Source organism: Seriola lalandi, unplaced genomic scaffold (genome assembly GCF_002814215.2).
Source record: "Seriola lalandi dorsalis isolate HSWRI2012SDOR001 ecotype SW California unplaced genomic scaffold, Sedor1 jcf7180002054581, whole genome shotgun sequence".
NCBI classification, from domain to species: Eukaryota; Metazoa; Chordata; class Actinopteri; order Carangiformes; family Carangidae; genus Seriola; species Seriola lalandi.
Window position 1 is genome coordinate 3,667,515 of NW_019525134.1, and position 19,812 is coordinate 3,687,326.

General features: G+C 40.5%; 1 protein-coding gene across 1 annotated transcript; it reads left to right on the forward strand.

The window, feature by feature from the left end:
- The first annotated feature begins 933 nt into the window (after positions 1-933).
- ints2 (integrator complex subunit 2) lies at positions 934-19,563 on the forward strand. The gene is made up of 25 exons (XM_023418363.2): positions 934-1,240; positions 2,007-2,315; positions 2,423-2,561; positions 3,215-3,317; positions 3,906-4,019; positions 5,093-5,223; positions 6,142-6,312; positions 7,277-7,494; positions 7,786-7,911; positions 8,199-8,270; positions 9,931-10,045; positions 10,538-10,606; positions 10,919-11,053; positions 11,165-11,341; positions 12,159-12,273; positions 13,015-13,119; positions 13,357-13,521; positions 14,370-14,571; positions 15,858-15,983; positions 16,325-16,526; positions 16,705-16,986; positions 17,616-17,723; positions 17,881-17,986; positions 18,343-18,519; positions 18,837-19,563. The coding sequence occupies exons 2-25, from the start codon at positions 2,023-2,025 to the stop codon at positions 19,016-19,018; spliced, it is 3,633 nt and encodes a 1,210-aa protein (XP_023274131.1). The 5' UTR covers positions 934-1,240; positions 2,007-2,022; the 3' UTR covers positions 19,019-19,563.
- The last annotated feature ends 249 nt before the right edge of the window (positions 19,564-19,812 follow it).

A 19,812-nucleotide genomic window follows, 5' to 3' on the forward strand; every position in this document is an offset into this window, starting at 1 on the left:
ATGTATTTGGTCTTTTTGAGTGTAGATAAATACATTCAATATTTAATAAAACCCTGAAAATATATTTTCAGTCCAGTGCCATGTTTTCTTGGGAAATCATGGTTATTTGCAGTAATCATCTGCATGATATACAGTAGGTCTGCAAGCTTGTTACCATGCTCTGCGGGAAAGGCATTGAAATATCCCTGCAAAATAATTTGGAAATTGCAGAATTGCCCTGGAGTCATGTAGTAGCAGCTGGCATTTCATTCATTTGAGACTTCTCTGCATTTCTACTTGCTGTCAGCAGCCTTTGAATACACAGAGGTCCTCCTCTGTTTAACTTCATCCCTCAGCAGCTGCTGTCAGTGTGTCCTTGAAAATTTAGTGGAATTTACTCAGACAACATGTCAATGAGTGGGTAGGTACAAGTCTACAGCATTAAAGAGAGAGGTCTAAATATTTATGAACCTCTCAGAACTGTAAAACCAAGTAAGCCATGCCAACTTAATTTGGATATGGTTTAATTTGGATATGCTATTTTTAGACTGCAACACATTCAAAATGATTGTTTACTTTGCTCACCAAACATCAATTTCTGCAATTTGACCACCTGCCACAAGAGCTTGGATATCTACATTGTCTGTTTTCCAATCATTATCAATGGTGCAGAAAATTGAATACATAATTAAACCTTGACACTCTCGTGGTCAGTTATTTATCCAAGGTGCGCTCATCATGTAATCTTGCTCTTTTTCAGTAATTTTCCCTCAGATTTAGGATGTCATTATTTCCCCTGATCTGCAAAGTGAAACAATTTGGCTGCTGAAACGGATTCTTTGTTCGGAAAATGAAATCAGATTTCCATCACACTTAAATGATGTATCAATATGAGCCCAGTCAATGTTTCATCACAGCGCAGCCTGTAGTCGGGCAGCACTGTCGTACTGTTAGTGTCAGTGCTGTCAGCGCTGCTATACGGTGCTGACTAGATCGGTTCCCTCACTTTAACACTGACATATCTGTACTGTAGACAAGATCCAAATGGACATGCGGCAACTATAATAGACAGGGCGCGAAACATATAATGCTACAAAAGACATTTCCATATACCTACCGGCAAAAGATAGGACAAGCTTTTTCTCCCCTCTTTCATTGGTTTAGGACTTCCCTGTAGAGCTCGGTGGTACAGACCCGAGTCCGAGGTCTCAGGGCCTCCATGGTGAAATTTCTTTTTAAAAAGACATCGTCCTAATACGAGGTAAGATTACTCTGGTTGAATTAATGTACATTAACGTCTAGATGTTTACACGGCAGACAGACCAGACAGCACACGCGAGTAGTATCGTCAGGCAAGTTAGCCTAGCCTAGCTTAGCCTAGCCTAGCCTTAGCTGTTAGCTGGCAAATAGGGCGCTCTAATAGCAAAGGAGATAGCGTATGAGTCTTAGCTAAGTCACCGCAAGGTAGCTGGCAGCTAGCGTCTTTATAAACTGCCTAGTTGTAGTTAATTGTATCTTATGATATTACGTGTGCTTTAAAAATACACATGTATGTATATATATATATACGAGTGCTATTCCCAGTAGTAGTTAGCATTAGTACTAGCCCAAGCGTTAGTTATCCGCGATATTTAACCACTTAGCTAACGGCTAACGCTACCTTGTTTTGTTAGCCATGTTATCATGATATTAACATCCGCTTTATTATTTTGTAGCTACAAATTAAGAAAACCTTTGGACATTATAATTACAAACACATCAAAGTGCAAAGCAAACTGAGAAAGAAATTAATGCATTGCCACTCTGTGTCTACCATTAGTCAGGCTTCTTCTGTTAGCTGGACTCTACTTGTGGGGTATTGTGTAGTTTCGTAGAGTGTCTGTAGTGTTTGCTAAACCCTTAGGTAAACCAGTGCATCTGATCATTCCCCACATGCTGGCTAGACTAGAAAAACTGTCCACTTTATGTGCTTCAGATAGCATCAGATTTTATCTTTTTAAATAGTCTGTTTTGCCTCTTCTCTCAAGGTTTATTTGCAGAGAGATGGCAGACAGTACAGGGCTGCAGTTTGTCAGCGCCTATGCTTTTGAAGCAATGCAAAAGGTGGATGTGGTTCGCCTGGCTGCCCTAAGTGACCCAGAGCTGAGGCTACTGCTTCCCTGCCTAGTGAGGATGGCTCTATGTGCTCCAGCTGATCAGAGCCAGACCTGGGCACAGGACAAGAAGCTCATCCTTCGCCTGCTCTCAGGAGTGGAAGCTGTCAACTCCATAGTTGCACTTTTGTCTGTTGACTTTCATGCCTTGGAGCAGGATGCACGAAAGGAGCAGCAGCTCAGGTATAACAGACTCACACATGGTAACATGATTAATGCCACAGTCTGGTATTGGGTGGAATTGGGAGTTCATTTTAGCTGTATACACAATGTGCTGTCTCTTCTGTCAGGCACAAGGCGGGTGGCTCTAATGGAGAGAGCATCTTGGTGTCACAGCTACAGCATGGCCTGACCCTGGAGTTTGAACACAGTGATCCCCTCAGGAGACTCCGCCTGACCCTCAGTGAACTGTTGGCAATCATGAATAAGGTACAGTCAGAGGTCCATACGTAATCCAGGAAATCACTGTACACTGATAACATTAAAGAATTTATCTTACATCATATGAAATAAATAACAAAAACAGGATGGTTCATAAAAAAGAAAAGAGAAGAATATGTGCTAAATGTTGTGAGATTAAATGGGATAAAAAAAATATACAAATTACAATCATAAAAGGTTGTTAAAATTGATTTAAAAGACAGGACAAACTATGCCTTCCTAAACTACCCAGATAACCAGCAGTGTTGATAAATTAGAGATTGCAGAAGCTGCGAATTTTGGTCATAATTACCAGCCTAAATCTGAGATGCTGCCTTAAGTGTAATATAGAGATGTTAAAGAGACATCCATCGGATGCTTGAATACAGAGAGATGGTGGTCTAAAGACAAAGAAATTAAGGGATGAATGACATGTACAAATAACTGAGTATTTAAAAATATTGTACTGATGGAAATGGGTCTCATGAAAGAAACAAGATTGCAGAGCTTTCTTTACTTGTTCCCAGATTTCTGGCAGCTGCTCTTACACTGATTGAAAAATTAAATGTTTCTCAGTATTGGAATTGTCCTTCAGTACTTTGATCTTCACCTAATAGGATGATTGATCCACACAGTCTGTTTCCTTTTCCCTTGTTTCTCAGGTGGCAGACTCAAATGGAGAGTTTTTCTTAAAGTCTTCTGAACTCTTCGAAAGCCCTGTTTACTTGGAAGAGGTTGCAGATGTCCTCTGTATTTTGCAAGCAGGTACCCAACACCTTTCAACTTTTTAATAGTTTTTCTTAGAGGTGCTTTGCAAGTCTAATTGTGTTGAGTACAACAATAAGACTGAGAATTATAGGATCCACAATGCTCTACCATAGGTGATATGTGCAGGATTAGCTCATGTATGAAATTTTGTGATGCTAAATTAATCTGAAGGCCTGAAATGAGACTATGTATGTACATTTTTGTAGATATTTAGGTTTTTTCATGTCTAGAAATTGATAGGACTGGTCAAAATCAGAAGGCTTTTTTGTTGGCTGTTACAAAGAATGCGTCACTCACATGTTCACATTTGACTGTTTGGGTTGTGGATCCACATTTGCATTGTTAGGTCTCTCAATCATCATCAACGTGCTATATCAAACTTATTAGTGTACTAATACCTTTCTAATTGTGACACAAAGAGGGAGTCCTCATTATAGGAGAGCAGTCTGAGTACGACATAGAGATATGTTATGCTAATAGTGAGGTGAAAATACAGTATATACAAGCAAATATTAGCAATACATTAGAAAAACCATCTAATATTTTATATTGTGTAAAATGTGCCTGTCTTTTCTTGTTTCATAGAGCTACCTTCTTTGCTGCCCATTGTGGATGTGGCAGAAGCTTTGCTTCATGTTCGCAATGGTGACTGGTTTCTGTGTCTGCTGGTTGCCAATGTCCCTGACAGCTTCAATGAAGGTAATTCATCTGTGTCACAATACTGCACATAATGTCAGCTGATAATGTGAGATGGAGTGGCTGTTTAATTGCCAATACTGGCTTCATTGGGTTAGTGAGTGTGCCTCCTGTGGCAGAAATAGACCTTTACTTAAAATTACCTCACAGGCTTTCTGGGATAGCTTCATTATAATTATAGGCAGATTGTTATTGAGTTGCCATCACATGTTTTTGTTCTGAGTTCAGCTGTTTGTGCCTATAATTCTAACCATACCACAGGCCCGAGGGTATGTGTATTTATCTTTGATTGATGATGAACATTATTGTCCTGCTCTGGCTCACAGAGAGTGCAGTGTGTGCTTTGAGAGACTCATAGGAAAATGCTTGCTGTCTCCAATGCCTCCTTATCACACAGAGGGTCAGAGCTAAGTCAATAGCTTATTTGTGTGTGTTACATAACAGTCGGTGTCAAAGAATTCTTTTTGGATTTGTTACTGGAAAAGACCTTGTTCAGTTGAAAGTGAAATGAAATGATGTAAGTGTGAAGTGCTGGAAATAACTGTCTAGAAGCATGAAGGCCTATCACATTGAACACAAGCTGGTAACCAGACTTAATGCCACTGCCTCTTTTATGGCATATGAAATAATCCAGAAGTGGAAGCTAATATTACTTCAGTGCATGTCATAGTCTTGGCTAACCATAAACAGTTTGCCTTTTAAACTGTCAGGTGGAAAACAACATAAATCCTTGGAAATGATCTCCTCTGATGGCTGTTAAATCTTATTTGCAGGCAAATAAATGAGTCATGATTCTATGGAGTGTATGTGTTAATGGAGGAACACGACTTGTTCACGACATTGGAGAAATTATAGTGTTACTGTGTGATAGTGATGTACAGAAAGCCAAGAAACCTTTAGGCAAGGATTACATTATTAAAATCGGTGTCAGTGGGCAGGTTGGTAATAGACGTCATACCACCTCATTCAAAGGATGACCTTTTTTTTTCTGGACATTAAGTAGTCCAAAATTTTTAATGGTGGGTTGTTACATGCTGATTGTTTACTTAAATGTGCATGTCCATTTGTCTTTGCAGTTTGCAGAGGTTTGATCAAGAATGGAGAACGTCAGGATGAGGAGAGTTTGGGTGGTCGACGCAGGACTGAGGCCCTAAGGCAGCTGTGCCAGATGAACCCCTCACAGGCCCTCAACATCAGAGCTATGGTGGTCAGTGACACTATTCTTACCATGATCACAAAAAAGGAAAATGAATACGTGTTGCAGGATGGTTGTGTTTGGAGGGACATGATTGCATAGAAAATTAAGTGTGATCTCAACACAATTGTTTACTGTTACATTGTCTTAATTGATTGTCAAATGTCTGATCTTCTTAATGTTAGAATCAAAATTTATTTTGAATAATATGCTCCATTGCATGATGTGTTACATGGCTGCTCGTTGTTTAAGAATGATTTGTCAGCGAAGAAATTTTGCTATTATTATTATTATTATATTTTCTTTCACCTTAATGCCACCGTGAAGTCATTTTTCTTAACTCTGAACTGAGTTGACCAGTGATGGGCTCTGTTTTGTTTATTCTTTAGTTATTTTAAAAAAAACACTTCACAAAGCTTAGAAGCACAGAAGATTTTTTTGTCTCTACTGATTTATGTTGTGAAACACTTTGTGATACTATCCCTGAAGGGATGAATTTGTCTTCTCGTTCCCTCTCTTCTCTCAAGAAGGTTACAGCGCAAGGTCAGTTATCGAACGAGGCCCAGGAGGTTGTACAAATTCATTGCCTTGTTGAAGGATGGATCAGCAGGACTCTTACTTTGCTCCATTTAATGATCTCAGGCAATAGAGCATGTCATGTTGTGCTGAAATGAGGGCATTTTAGAGACTAATCTGCTATAGTTGTTGGCAGCTGGTGTTTGTTAACATGTAGATGGGGGAGTTGGTTGCTTAGGAATGTATAGAAGGTGTAATGGTACAAGGACAGTGATGTAACAGCAGGGATAGTATTTAGAAACAACACACATTACTTCAAATGTTGAATATACTAAAAGACACCAAGGTTTAAAGTAGATTAGAGAAAGAATATTTCCAATATAATTTACTGTGTCTGTTACTGTGTGTCCTCAGGTGGAGGAGTGCCACCTGCCTGGCCTGGGTGTGGCTCTGACCCTGGACTATAAACCAGATACAGCAGATGAGGCAGTCAGTCCACTAGTCTCTTATGTCAGCGGTCTACTGCTGGGTACCAATAGCAAAGTCCGTACCTGGTTCAGCATGTTCATTCGCAATGGACAACAGGTGAGTGGACGGGATACAAACAGACATGAGCATTTGTGTCATCATGCTAAGCACAGAGCACTGAGGGAAAAGTGCTCTTTGCTAGGTGAAAAGATGTGTGCACTCATGTGGCATGTTACAAGAGTGTTACCATGTTAACACAAATACAAAGCTACTACAGCTCAGTCTAATGAATGAAAGTGAGCTAAGAAGTTAAACTAGGTCATGCATGCAAGAATTATGATTTCACTTCAATTAGACATTCAGAGTAAGGGATTTCACATGTTCTTCATCTGTAGTAGCAGAAGCAGTAGCATCACCTTAGTCTGGATAAAGCTTGGGCTTCTAATGTGCAAGTAATGTAATTCCTCTGGGTGTAAAAACTGTGGGTACAACCTCACAAACAGAAGCGTTAACACACACCCATGCTCTCATGGATGGTGTATGTCCTCAAGATTCACCTTCAAATAGTGGTATGGCTTTTGTTTTGTGTCACCCCCGTTCTTCCCTTTATTTATCAGTTGTTAGCTCCTGAACTGAATTACCCAAAATTTTAAGCTAATGTTCGAAATATAACAAAAGATATAAAGGGGCTCAGGGATCGTTTCCATCTCCTGGCATTTCTGGCAGTTTATGGATACAGGAACTTTAACAATCAGCCCGTCACTGAAAATGCCATAATCTGTTTACGTTTTCCTCTTACTCAGCTGTGTGGAAAAACCTTGCTGCAGAATTGGGGAAATGGTGGTGAAATGCTCCAACCCAATTTAGATTTTCCTATTCTGTTCATTATAATTTGCATATAGTCAATTAATTGATGCACAATAAAATTAAATGACAACTTTGTTTATCAACTAATTGTTCAAATCATTTATTAATCAAAAATGCCAAACGTTCTGTGGTTGCAGCACTGGCATGTGAATGCCTGTATGGAAGCACACCAGCTGACTCATGTCTTTCCCTCTCTTTCTCTCTGTACTGCCAGCGAAAGAGAGAAAGCAGCTCGGTGCTTTGGCAGATGCGCAGACAGCTGCTGCTGGAGCTGGTCGCCATCCTGCCACGCTCTCGCAGTACTCATGTGCCCAATGATGGTGACATTGGAGAGGGCAGCTCAGGGTACTCTGGCCTCAGAGAGGAGCATGTGGTGAAGGCCAGCGCTCTGCTCCGACTGTACTGTGCCCTCATGGGCATCGCCGGTCTCAGGTAGTTCAGAGCGGATGCAGTATTCCCCTGATATTTATTACTTGTGTAATCATGATATTGACATGTATTTTATTGTTTTGAGAGTTTGAAAGTAAGTGTATTGCTTGGTTCATAACTCATAACTTTTTATGTAGTATATATTGTATATATATATATATATATATATATATGATATATCTATTCAGAATAAAAAATAAAGATGTTCCTCAGACAATTAGTTTGTTTAAAGTAGTGGTTTAACCTCAAAGCTCATGTCTTAAACATAAAATACTCATTGTGACCCTTCTCCAGACCGACAGATGAAGAGGCAGAGCAGCTGCTACAGCTGATGACCAGCCGGCCTCCAGCCACTCCTGCTGGTGTTCGCTTTGTCTCCCTGTCCTTCTGCAAGCTGCTGGCCTTCCCTACTCTGGTCAGGTACTAAAAGCTAGTCTTATGTACTCCTACTTTTAAAAGTTTTTTTTTTTTTTTTCCCCCATACCCTGGGATCACAAACTCTAATCAACCAGCAGGTGCTCTTGAGTCTTGATTTACTGCCAATGCAGGCTTCATGCCAGAAGTCTTGTCTGCCTCTTTTGGCATTTAATACTGTCCTTTTGTTATATGGAGTGTGAACACTATTGTGTGTGTGTGTGTGTGTGTGTGTGTGTGTGTGTGTGCGTGTGCGCGTGCGTGCGTGTGCGTGTGTGTGTGTGTGTTTCTAGCACTCCAGAGCAGGAGCAGCTGATGGTCATGTGGCTTAGCTGGATGATCAAAGAAGAAGAATACTTTGAGAGGTAAGAAAAATCTCTTTATTTATGATAATGAGGCATTATGGAAAACTGTGGTTCTTAGTTTGTATGTCCAAAAAAATGTTTATACAATTTTTACCAAAAGCTGTTTTTTGAGATCTTGGTACCTCAGGACTTTTTTTTTTGCAATTCGTGTTCATCCCATTTTACTCAGTTGAATGACACAAGCTTAAACTTTTCTTATGTGATTTTTAAAAAGTGATATAGATGTACAATATGAGTATGATGCAGTGATAATTGTTACAATAAGAATTCTGTACATAACACCCACAAACGGCTGTAAATTGGCTGGAAATATTGTCAAAATTGAAATATGGCCGAGTGCAATATCCAAATTTCAGCAGCTGTTTTTGATAAAGGTAAAATGTGTCACAACATACGATAAATTAAGTATTGTGGTGATACAGAGATGCCTTGGCCTACAATTCATATTCTCCAGACGTAAAGGAACATGCTTGTTTGGTACAAGACCCAAAAAAAATTTTTTCTGAAAAAATAAAATGCAAAAATGACCATTTCAACTGAAAGTATGAATTGTAATGTCACATTATCTGTCAAAATAATCATGTGATTTTTTTTTTTTTCATCATTCAGTCCTTAATGAATTTCAAAAGCCACATTTCTCTCAGTATTATTTGAAGTTGTTTTCGGGTTTAGCATAGCATTTGCATTAAGGCAAAAGTAAAATCATAAAACAGCATCCCATCATATTTCACAGATTTAATATTGTAAGCTGCTAAAATAGTAATGTAATAACTTTTATGCTGATATGTTATGACATAATTCATAATGGAATAGCTGTTTTTACCAAATTACTAATGATTTTATAATGTTGCATTATCAAATATAGTAAAGCACCGTTAACATTTAAAGTATATTTATTTAATTTCTGAAACAATAGCTCCTTATTTTTTTGTATTTTCTTTTCACACTTTCAGTTGTTGTCGGATTTCTATGGTGTTACTGTTAATATTTGAAATTGTTTTTGTCTTCAGCATATATCTGATTGTTATAGGATTCAGATAAAGAACACTGTCCTCCGTTGTTGCACTTATTATAAACTATTATGTTTTTGCTCACTGATCTTTTACTTCAGAACAGCATGTCAGCTACAGAGTTTACTGACACTATAACAGAGGAGGAGGTTGAGCAGAAACAAGATAAATATTCATTAGCTATGTAGGGAAGTTTGGATACCTCATGATTTTTTTTCTGCAGTAATTGGAATTAAGACTGAGGTGACAAGTAAATCTGGTAAATCCGATGTCTGTATTCCCAGTTGAGTGTGCGTTTGCTTTGTCTGTTTCCACTCTTTGGAGGCATTGGATGTTTCCCATGTAAATGTTTGTTGTTCATGGGAATAGCCAGTGATAAGCGATAACTGCAGCAGTACATTTGTCTGTCTGTTCATGACTCTGTACCATTTATAAAAAAAAACAAATCATCAGTCTTAAGTGACTTTAGGGGAGACTAAGGGGATACAGGCTGATAGAAGAAGGTGTGGTATGAGTGAGCATATGTGTGGGTTGGTGCAACTGGCATAATCAGTTTATTAAAATTCTGTCCTGTAAACTGCCGGATTAACGACAAGTCTAAGTGTCTTTTCTCACTTGCCTCGCTTCCATATGTGTCTTCTTCCTTACAGTGCTGCAGGCGTATCTGCTTCTTTTGGAGAGATGCTATTACTGGTTGCCATGTATTTCCATAGCAACCAGCTCAGCTCCATTATTGAGTTGGTGTGCTCTACTTTGGGGATGAAGGTAAGGTGGTAGGTGGAAGGGAGGCAGTGATCAATACATCAGTCTGGCTGACCAGCTACTGGCCCCACTCCTCCACTGCAGCAGTGGTGCATATGAAGACTATAACACTGATGAAACAGTTGCAGCATACACATATCTACCAAGACACTCTATACCCTGTGGCCAATTTTCTGTTTTATTACTTATTAAGTGCACAATTGTTTCCTGCCTGTGCGCTAAGTAGTTTTCCTGTCTCAGTGTATTTTCCACTAAGATGTGTTATGTAATTGGATTTAGAGCCTGTTTGTTTCCACCCCTAGGGCAATCCTCTCAATTCAATGTTGTGATGTTGTGCCTGCCATGTAGAATTTTTCTTACGAAATATGAAAGGAGGGAATTACAAAATACCAGCACTCTAGCCTGCAGGTTGTTTTCACTCAGAGTAAACCTACCTCTGTTTATGTTCTTTTTTTAAATTAAATTTCTTTTTTTGCATTGTTAAACTTTCCACAGATTGCCATCAAGCCGAGCTCTCTAAGTAAGATGAAGACCATCTTCACACAAGAAATCTTCACAGAACAGGTACATACATTATAAGTCTATCTGCTGGTATATTTTCTTCCTGCAGTGATGACCTAGCCTTCCCACATGGTACATCGTGGTTACTGTTGCACCCTTTATGAATAAAGGGCAGCGCAATTTAATAATGTGATGTTAAAAGCTTTATATTAGGAGATATAGGAGCTTGTATGCGAACAAGCCAGATAAATTACTTTCAAACAAAGTTGTCTGCATTTTCACTACAATGTGATGTAAATCTGTAAAAAACCTGTAGGTGTTCTTTCCTATTTTCCATTCTTACTGTACTGATAACTTCTAATTTCTGGTGTGTAGGTGGTTACAGCCCATGCCGTTAGGGTCGCAGTGACCAATAACTTAAGTGCCAACATCACAGGGTTCCTCCCAATCCACTGCATCTACCAGCTGCTTCGGAGCCGAGCCTTCACCAAGCACAAAGTGTCCATCAAGGTATGATATGTGCACTGTATGGCTCATAACCATGCCTGGATGTCTTGCTACTAAATGTTACTATGTTACATCTGTTTAAAAAAATAAAAAATACTCCGGTGTATCTTCCAGGATTGGATCTATCGCCAGCTCTGTGAGACAACCACCCCCATCCACACCCAACTGATTCCTCTAATTGATGCCTATATCAACTCCATCCTCACTCCAGCATCAAAGGCCAACCCAGAGGCTACCAACCAGCCTATCACAGAGCAGGAGATCCTCAATGTCTTCCAGTGCTCTGCTGGGGTGAGTCATCCCTAGGGCTGCACCCTAAAAAGTTAACAGTACTGTACATTGCATTTTTTGGTTTAATCCTGTGTCATTTTCTTCATTTTATATCTTGTATTCTGATAATATCCAACAGTCTAAGTGTTTGAGGGCGATGCGATCCTCTTTAGAATTAATCGAGTCAGATCTGTCTTTTTAATGGCACTTAACAAAATGTTACCTTCATACACTTCAAACAGCTTCTCTCTCAGTCCTCCTGCCACACTGATGTATTTGACTTAATTATTGTTATAGCAGTAATCATTGTTGGAGTTCAGTCATGGTCTGTTGTACTGTACATTATATTTTATAGTATTCATCCCCTACGTTTACTGTGGAGCTTCAGGTTAATTTCATATTTGTTTTCAGGAGTAATTAATTATGTAACTGCACTGTAAGTCATTACAGTATGAGTAATGAATTACAAATCTGAGAAATGAGTTACAACACTGCTAAAACCATAGTCGAAATATAGATATAGAGGTTTGTCTTTAAAATTCCTTTCGCTTGAAAAATAGTCTTAAGAAAAAAATGTTGCTGGAAACACAATTTTCATGTCATAAATTAGTAAAAAATGTATTATGTACTTTGCAAAGTTGGAGGTGGCTGTAAATTGGGTTGTTGTAATGGAAATTACCATCAATTAATTGCCCAGCTCAAGCATCCCATGATTTTGTATTGATGATCCTTTTGAGAGTGTCCGTCCCCACATTCACTGATGATGCATAACCCCATTGTGCTGCCTGTCCTTTGCCTATAGAGGTTATATTTGCTTCTCTCTTTCTCTCTTGGTTAGCAAGGGGAAGGTGTCCGAGGGGGGCGACAGCGCTACTCCATCACCACCCAACTCCTTATCCTGTACTACATCCTGTCTTATGAGGAGAACCTGTTGGCTAGCACCAAACAACTAGGTATTTACAAGACAATAACAACGTCCCATACAGCACTGCATTGTGCCTGGCCTCCCTCTGTGCTGTTGGCTCACTTCCTTTCTATTTCTTATTTTCTTTTTTTTGGCTGTCTAAAGTGCACCCATTGTCATCTCCTCCACTGAAGAAGGCATTGTATGTGAGATGGAGGGAATTTGTCAGGCAGTGAGAGGAGAATGGCAGCTTTTGTCCTCTGTTAAGTTGTAGGAGACACTCTCACTCTGGATGTGCAGTCATTCATCCTTTTCTCTCTCGACACTTACTGTTGGCCGCTTCATACAGAATAAATGGGGGGCTGACAAAGAGCCAAGTACAATGGCTGTGGGAGCTAAGCTAACTAGGACAGCTGTAGGTTAGATTGAGCATTAGCAGTTAGCCTAGTCAGTGTTTATACTCTCCCAGGACGAGATCTCCTTGTGCCCTTCATTAGGCCAGATTTATGTGAGAGTTTATGCCCATCTCTTTAATTGCTGTGTTTACCCAAGTGCTCCCGCAGCCTTCAAGGAAGGAGTAATGATGCCCATCAGCAGTGGTAATGAACCCACGTCAATGAAAAATCACCTCCGCTCCTCTAACACATAGGCACAGTGGCTCTGGCGTCCTTACACAGCCAAATAAAACACTTAAACTCTGTCATGTCCTTCTTTTGCTTTATGTTATCATCCTGTCTATTTACTGTCCTATAGTTTATTTGCTTCACTCACCTTTTTGCTATTTTTTAAGCTCTGATGCAGAGGAAGCCAAAATCCTACTCAGCAGCCTTGATGGACCAAATCCCCATTAAGTACTTGGTTACCCAGGCCCAGGGACTGCAGCAGGAGCTAGGGGGTAAGACATGGTCTTAATTTCTATATCCACATATTTTTACCAATATAGTATTACATGCTTGAGTTACATGCCCAGATTATTATAGTATTGCATAGCACTTCACAATAAATTTTACTGCTGCAGAAAAACGTCCAATCTGTTTGTCTTTCCCCAAACTATATTTGCAGTTTTCTGGGTAGTAATTAGCAATTATCTTGGTTATATATGACAAAAAATAAACTCTTTCCCTGCTCCCAGGCCTGCACTCTGCCCTGCTGAGGCTGCTGGCCACCAACTACCCCCACCTATGTCTAGTGGAGGACTGGGTGTGTGAGGAAGAGGTGACTGGCACCCTGCCCCTGCTGCGGAGGATGATGCTCCCCAGCAACACCTGCAGATACACTCAGAGCCAGCTCCACCAGGGTAAGCAGGGTTAGAATGAGGATGAGAGAAATGGGATTAGGGTGTAAGGTTAGGGATAGCATTTCTGAATTTAGAGATCTGAGTAGAGAGAGGAAAAGAAAAAACATATAAATTAAAGCAAAGTGAATCCAGAAAGGTCTTATTGGCGAATAAACTAGAACCAGTGGTAATAATCTGCCTTGTATAGTCATATGCCATGTTATCAGTCATGGGTGGAAGTGGTACTTGTATTGAATAATACATTGACAGGTGAAAGCCTTTATCCAACTGAAATCTTATCTCGGTGGTTAATCCTTCAGGGTTTAAAGGATTATGCTGTAATTGGCTTTTCATTGATAGAGATTCTTAACAAAAGCATAAGTGTAACATATCAGTTTTACATGCTATTATGCAGGTTAATGTACAGTGTATATATACCTTTTACAAAGAGGTATTTTAAATATATTTGCACAACTGTGTTGTTATAATGCATCTAGAGTGTGTTTTTAGGTTTCCTCTGCACTGCAAACGTCCTCTGGATAATGGTGAAAAGAATGATGATAAGAATAGAAGAGTCTTAAAGTAGATGACCTGTATTTTGTAGTTTTGTGGATAAAGTTAAAGGACAATACCTCTGTAGTTTTATTTTTTTCTCACCATCATTCAGTCTAAATAAATGTGTGCCAGATGTTGCCGCTGTCATCTTGCACTGCAGATTTTTTTGATACAGATTTTTCTGATAATCTCTGATAGTTTTTGGTTTCTGTCTATTTCAGTGTGTGCATTTAGTTCATGTCAGTTAAGGGGACACAACAAGGCTCCACAGCTCTAGAGTTTGAAGACTAATTCAACAGTTTTTCCTCCCCCAGCCTTTCAGAAGTTGCCATCCAGCAGTCCCAGGTTGATGCGGATCCTGGAGCACTTAACACTGCTTTCACCCGGAGACCTGATCCCTTATGCAGAAGCCCTCACAGCCAGCATGGCTCTGCTGCTGGAGCCTGCGGTGCCTCGTCGCATATTGCAGACCCTCAGCAAACTCTGGATGTGCCTCAACACTGTAATGCCCCGCAGGTACGTACTCTGGACTTTGGATTACATGTTGTGGACGTAATATAGGAAATGCTACTGTGACGGCCTTAATCAAGAATACCACTGAATGTCACATGGGAATAATACATCATGGTTATTGGAATTTTCGATTTATTTACATTGTGCGAGTTTAGATTTCATAGATAATTTATATTCCTAGTGGATGTTGGATATTTTCTGTGTTATTTGTATGCCCTAAATTAATGAGTCCAAACAAGTATGTTCTTCGCTAATTAGAATTTGGGCTCTTTGGGAGCTCAGCCTAATAAGAAAAAGTAAAAAAAAAAAAAAAAAAAAAAATCTGAATTCAGGGCCCAAAGAAAATTAGAAATATGAATCCAGAGATGAAGTGATATTCCCTTTTCCCCGGTTCAATTTATAATTGTCTTTTCAGTAGTACTTGACATGGTGTCATCTCTACCAAGGCTCTGTAAAGTTGCCGTGAGGCTCAGTAAATGGATTAAAGGAGAACATGTGGAGCAAGAGTTGTGGCCCTTAACTCCAGGCCACTTGCTCAGTGATTCCTGTGTGAATAGATCAGAGGTATCGAACCAGGAAACTCTGTCAGCCTGTGTGAACTCTCTGGACAGAGGACGGCGACCCTCACTCTGCCCCTCGGCCCACAGGAGCACAGTTACCAAGGCTCTGAACAGACATCCTATTGATCCAGAAGGGGTCTCTAACAAGAAAAACTCGGGGCAGGAAGACTGAGGGAGACTCCATGAGGGAGACGAAAGGGACTGGTGCCCCCTCTTCTCTTCCTCACTCCCTGTTGTAGTATTGGATGTTGCAAAGGGCTACACCAGAGGCTTTGGTTAATCTAGGAGGAGGGCAGCAGTGTCAGATTTCACACAGATCAACTGATTGATGCGAGTATGCTAGCTGCAGGAAGGCTTGACGCTCCAAGAGTTTCCTGCTGTTTATAATTTAGCATTGGTCTGATAAAACAGACTGAGGGTGAAATGCTGCCACAAGCTCATCTGTGAGTAACTGAATCACAAGTCATTAAACCCCTTCTGAAGTGTGTCACACTGTATTTTTAGTGGAGTTTGAATATTTCTCTTCCAAAATACAACATTTACAGTAGTAAAAGTTTTAATCTCAACAGTCTCAAAAGGTTTCAACAAATGTTAATCATCTCAATTATAAAATGAAACTCATTGAGTTGTATATAATGTTGCAAGTCAGGTCCTGATTTCCTCCACTTCATAATACTTAGTGCAGTATGAATAAATGTTAAAACTATGTCAAATGTGTTTGTGTTGCAGGTTGTGGGTGATGACAGTAAATGCCCTCCAACCCTCAGCCAAGCTGCTCAGGCAGCAGAAATACACTCAGAACGACCTGATGGTGGATCCTCTCATAGTGCTGCGCTGCGATCAGAGGGTATACAGGTAATTAAGGGACTGGCCATCTTCTAAAAAGCCAGACATTCTTCAAAGGGACACATCCAGTGGACACACAAACAGGCACTACTTTTAATTTAAAACTGATATTTAGTAAGAATTCTTTTTAGTTTATTAAAGTTGTGTTTAGAATCTGGTTTCCATCATCATTAAAGCTCAAGTGACCTGTGATTCCACTGTGTTGGTACCTTTTTGTTTTTGTTAATTTCTAAAAAGGTTTTGTGGACGTGCACATGACATGACTTTCTAAATTGCACCAGGTAACAACGAACAGGTGATTGATTCTTACCTAAGTAAACAAACAGATCTGACTTGTATTTTTTTCCCAGGTGTCCTCCTTTAATGGACATTGTCCTTCACATGCTGAATGGTTACCTGCTGGCCTCAAAAGCCTACCTACACTGCCACCTGAAGGAGACGGCTGACTTTGATCGGCAGACCCAGACAGTTTCAAGCCTCGGGGTTCCTGGACAGCCAGATACACCTGAGGTCACCAGGGAAGAGCTGAAGAACGCACTTCTATCTGCGCAGGTATTTTAACCGCTGACAGATTCACTCGCACTTTGTTGCTCTTACCTACTCATATCACACTTTTTTAAGGAATACAGTTATGGGAGATCTGTAAAGCAGTAATGCAGAAATAATATGTCATGAGAGATGACCTTTCACACCCAGCCATGGTAACCACCTGTTTCTATTATACCCCCAGGACAGCGCAGCAGTCCAGATTCTCCTTGAGGTGTGTCTGCCAAACTCCGAAGAGCAGCAGCTGGGGGCCAACACAGAGAGCCTGCTGAAGAGCATCAGGGGCCCCATGCCAGGGAAATTGAAACAGGGAAGCCTGGGCCCAAGAGCCAGAGGGGGCGTGGAGGACACTGAGCCAGAGGGAGGCCTGCTCAGTGACTTGAGGGAGGTGCAATGTCTCATCTGTTGTCTGCTGCATCAGATGTTCATCGCTGACCCCAACATTGCCAAGTTGGTTCACTTTCAGGTAATACAACAGGAAAAAGGCTGGCAGGTTTACACTCAGAAACGCTGAGGGGAGAATGTTAAAACGCGACTGAATCAAAATTGAGCAGGGGGACATGTTGCTCTTGAGTCTGAGGTTTTTTTTTTTTTTTTTAAATCAGCACCTTTGGGTGCGTCTTTATAACATTCCTGCATTACTGGATCCTCCTCCTTTCCTTTAGATTTTGTCATTTGAGAGTAATGCTGTCATGCAACGACCCTTTGTGATAGTGTGCTATATTGCTGAAAATACATTCTAGTCAGTTTTTCAAGAAGGTGCCAAGTCATGTTGACCTCATTAGCCATCCCACTCTGCCATGGCATTAGTGGTAAGTGAGTGCAGCGCTCCCAGACGGAGCTGACGACCATATGGTGGACTTCACCACACCAGTCCTTCCTCTGTCACACTAATCCACCCTTGTCCACACTGCTAAGTAAAAGCTGCTGTGTGCATTTGCATATACACACATATTTAAGATGGTTACTTGTGTGCCTAGATGACTACTTGATTAAATTTAATGTATATTCCTTATCCTCCTTTATTATTCTAGGTTTATGATAAGTTTTATATTTCCTATTCTCTCCCTCTCTGTGGCTCTCTCTTTCTGTCAGGGTTACCCTCAAGCTCTGCTGCCTCTAACTGTGGCAGGCATCCCCTCCATCCATATCTGTTTGGACTTCATCCCAGAGCTGCTGGCCCAGCCCCAGCTGGAAAAGCAGGTGAGGCCTCCCAACCTCTCCTCTCCTCTCCTCTCCTCTCCCCTCCTCTCCTCTCCTCTCCCCTCCCCTCCTCTCCTCTCTCCGTTGATTCTTTGCATATTCTCTACACAATTAAGTGGGAAATGTACAGCCGTTGTGATTGTGTGTGTCCTTACAGATCTTTGCGATCCAGTTGCTATCGTACCTGTGCACCCAGTACGCCCTCCCCAAGTCCCTCAGTGTGGCCAGGTTGGCCATAAGTGTCATGGGCACCCTCCTTACAGGTCTGTGAACAGCTTTTGTCTCATCTCATATACTCATGCTTTGGGTTGTAGCCTCGTTCATTCAACCAACTTCTTTTTATCTACTTCTGCGTCTCCATCATTGAATTTCCTCCCAGCAGACTCACTGTATACTGTTAATTACCATGCATCTTGTATAAATCAGCTACGGTCATACAGTATGCCATGATATATTTCTCCCTATATTTGGCTGCCACCATCTGGCCTTTGGCTGTTAGTGCAGCATTCTCTGTCCATTACGTAAGTGTAAAATGTGTACCAACCTATTAGCCACTGTATTTAATGTTTACAAAGGTCTTGTGCATTCTGTAAGTGTATGTGTGTGTTCTGTTTTTCAGTGCTGACTCATGCCAAGCGTTTCTCCTTCTTCATGCCCACCCTGCCCTGCCTTGTGGCTTTCTGCCAGGCCTTCCCTCCACTCTATGATGAAGTGGCAGCTCTGTTGGTACAAGTGGGCCAAGTTTGTGCCTCTGACGTAGCCACAAAAGCCAGGGACATTGACCCTCTCATTGCCCGTAAGTATAGTACACATGCTTTGTAACAATTCCTTTTTTAATATTAAACTAAAAGTCTTAAATTAACATGAAAATGTTCAAATGTAGACATGGACACAAAAAATATTCTGGCCTTTTTTTGTATAACAAAGTAATATTGGTCGGCCTTTTCTAAAATCGGCTGCAACCTGTACTTATATAAATGTGCATATCACAAACTGTGTAAACAAGTCTAGTGTGATGAAGACAGATAGTAAAGAGTATTACTGAAGAGATCAACTGTTCAATAAAATAAAAAAAATAAATGTTCTAAGCAGATGATTGTTTTCCTACCTTAGGCCTGCAGTACCTGAAAGAGAAGCCTCAGGAGGCTCTGGTTCATGGAGAAGGATCCTCAAAGCTGACATTACCCCAGAAGATGGCAGAAGAACTGGGTGGAGCTGACCCTGATGTTCAGCTATGCTACTGTTTAGAGGCCACCTTCATGGACATCATCAGCTCCACCCTACATGGACTATAGGCCAGACACACACAGAGAGGAGGGACTGGGCTTCAACCAACAACTCTTAACACTGCCCCTGAAAGACATTCACACTCCCGAGAAGGGCTTCTGTCAACACATCCATTCATACTCAACAAATGGTCTCAGACAGATGCACCTTTGTCAAGGCCTTTTAGATAATGTCAGGGTTTGGGCTGTTGTCATTCTGTGCACATAATGGGACGTGTGCTGTAAATCTCTAGTCTTTTAACTCTGCCAGTCAACTAATGAAAAATACATTCTTAACCATCAGGGTCGTGTTTAACACGTTGTAAATAAATCATGATTTCCAATTTATTTAGAAAATGTGTGTTTATGTATTCACCGTTTGTAGAGAGTAAAAATACTGTTATAGTGAATATTGTTAAAAGGGTCCATTTTCTTGACCTCAGGCATATTTTTCTAAGTTGTAAGTGTTATGACCTTTTTCTTAGCAACTGAGAAAATGAAAATGTTGCCTCGAAATAATATGTAGAGCTTTTGTACTTTATTTGTTTGTAATAAAACAAAGAAAACACTTGGAATTGATGAGGTGTTTTTTGGACAAATGTAAAACATTGTGGTTCAGGGGGTGTGTTGTGTCCATGATCTGTGCCTTTGGTCAGAAATCAAAATCTCGTTTGAGACATTTTTCTTCTTCTCTAACTTGTCTTGGTCGCATGGGGTTTTTGACTTGGACGTGTGGTCCGATTTCGACCACATACAGTTTATGGATCAGGGTCTGGGTGAGATCAATGACTGCTTGAATGTCAATATAACTATAAATAAATCAA

Bases quoted from the DNA above. Each gene is read 5' to 3' on its own strand.
- ints2 (XM_023418363.2), top strand. From the start codon at position 2,023: ATGGCAGACAGTACAGGGCTGCAGTTTGTCAGCGCCTATGCTTTTGAA. The intron at 12,274-13,014 runs GTATTTACAAGA...CTATTTTTTAAG, and splicing joins GGCTAGCACCAAACAACTAG to CTCTGATGCAGAGGAAGCCA. The intron at 17,987-18,342 runs GTCTGTGAACAG...TCTGTTTTTCAG, and splicing joins CATGGGCACCCTCCTTACAG to TGCTGACTCATGCCAAGCGT.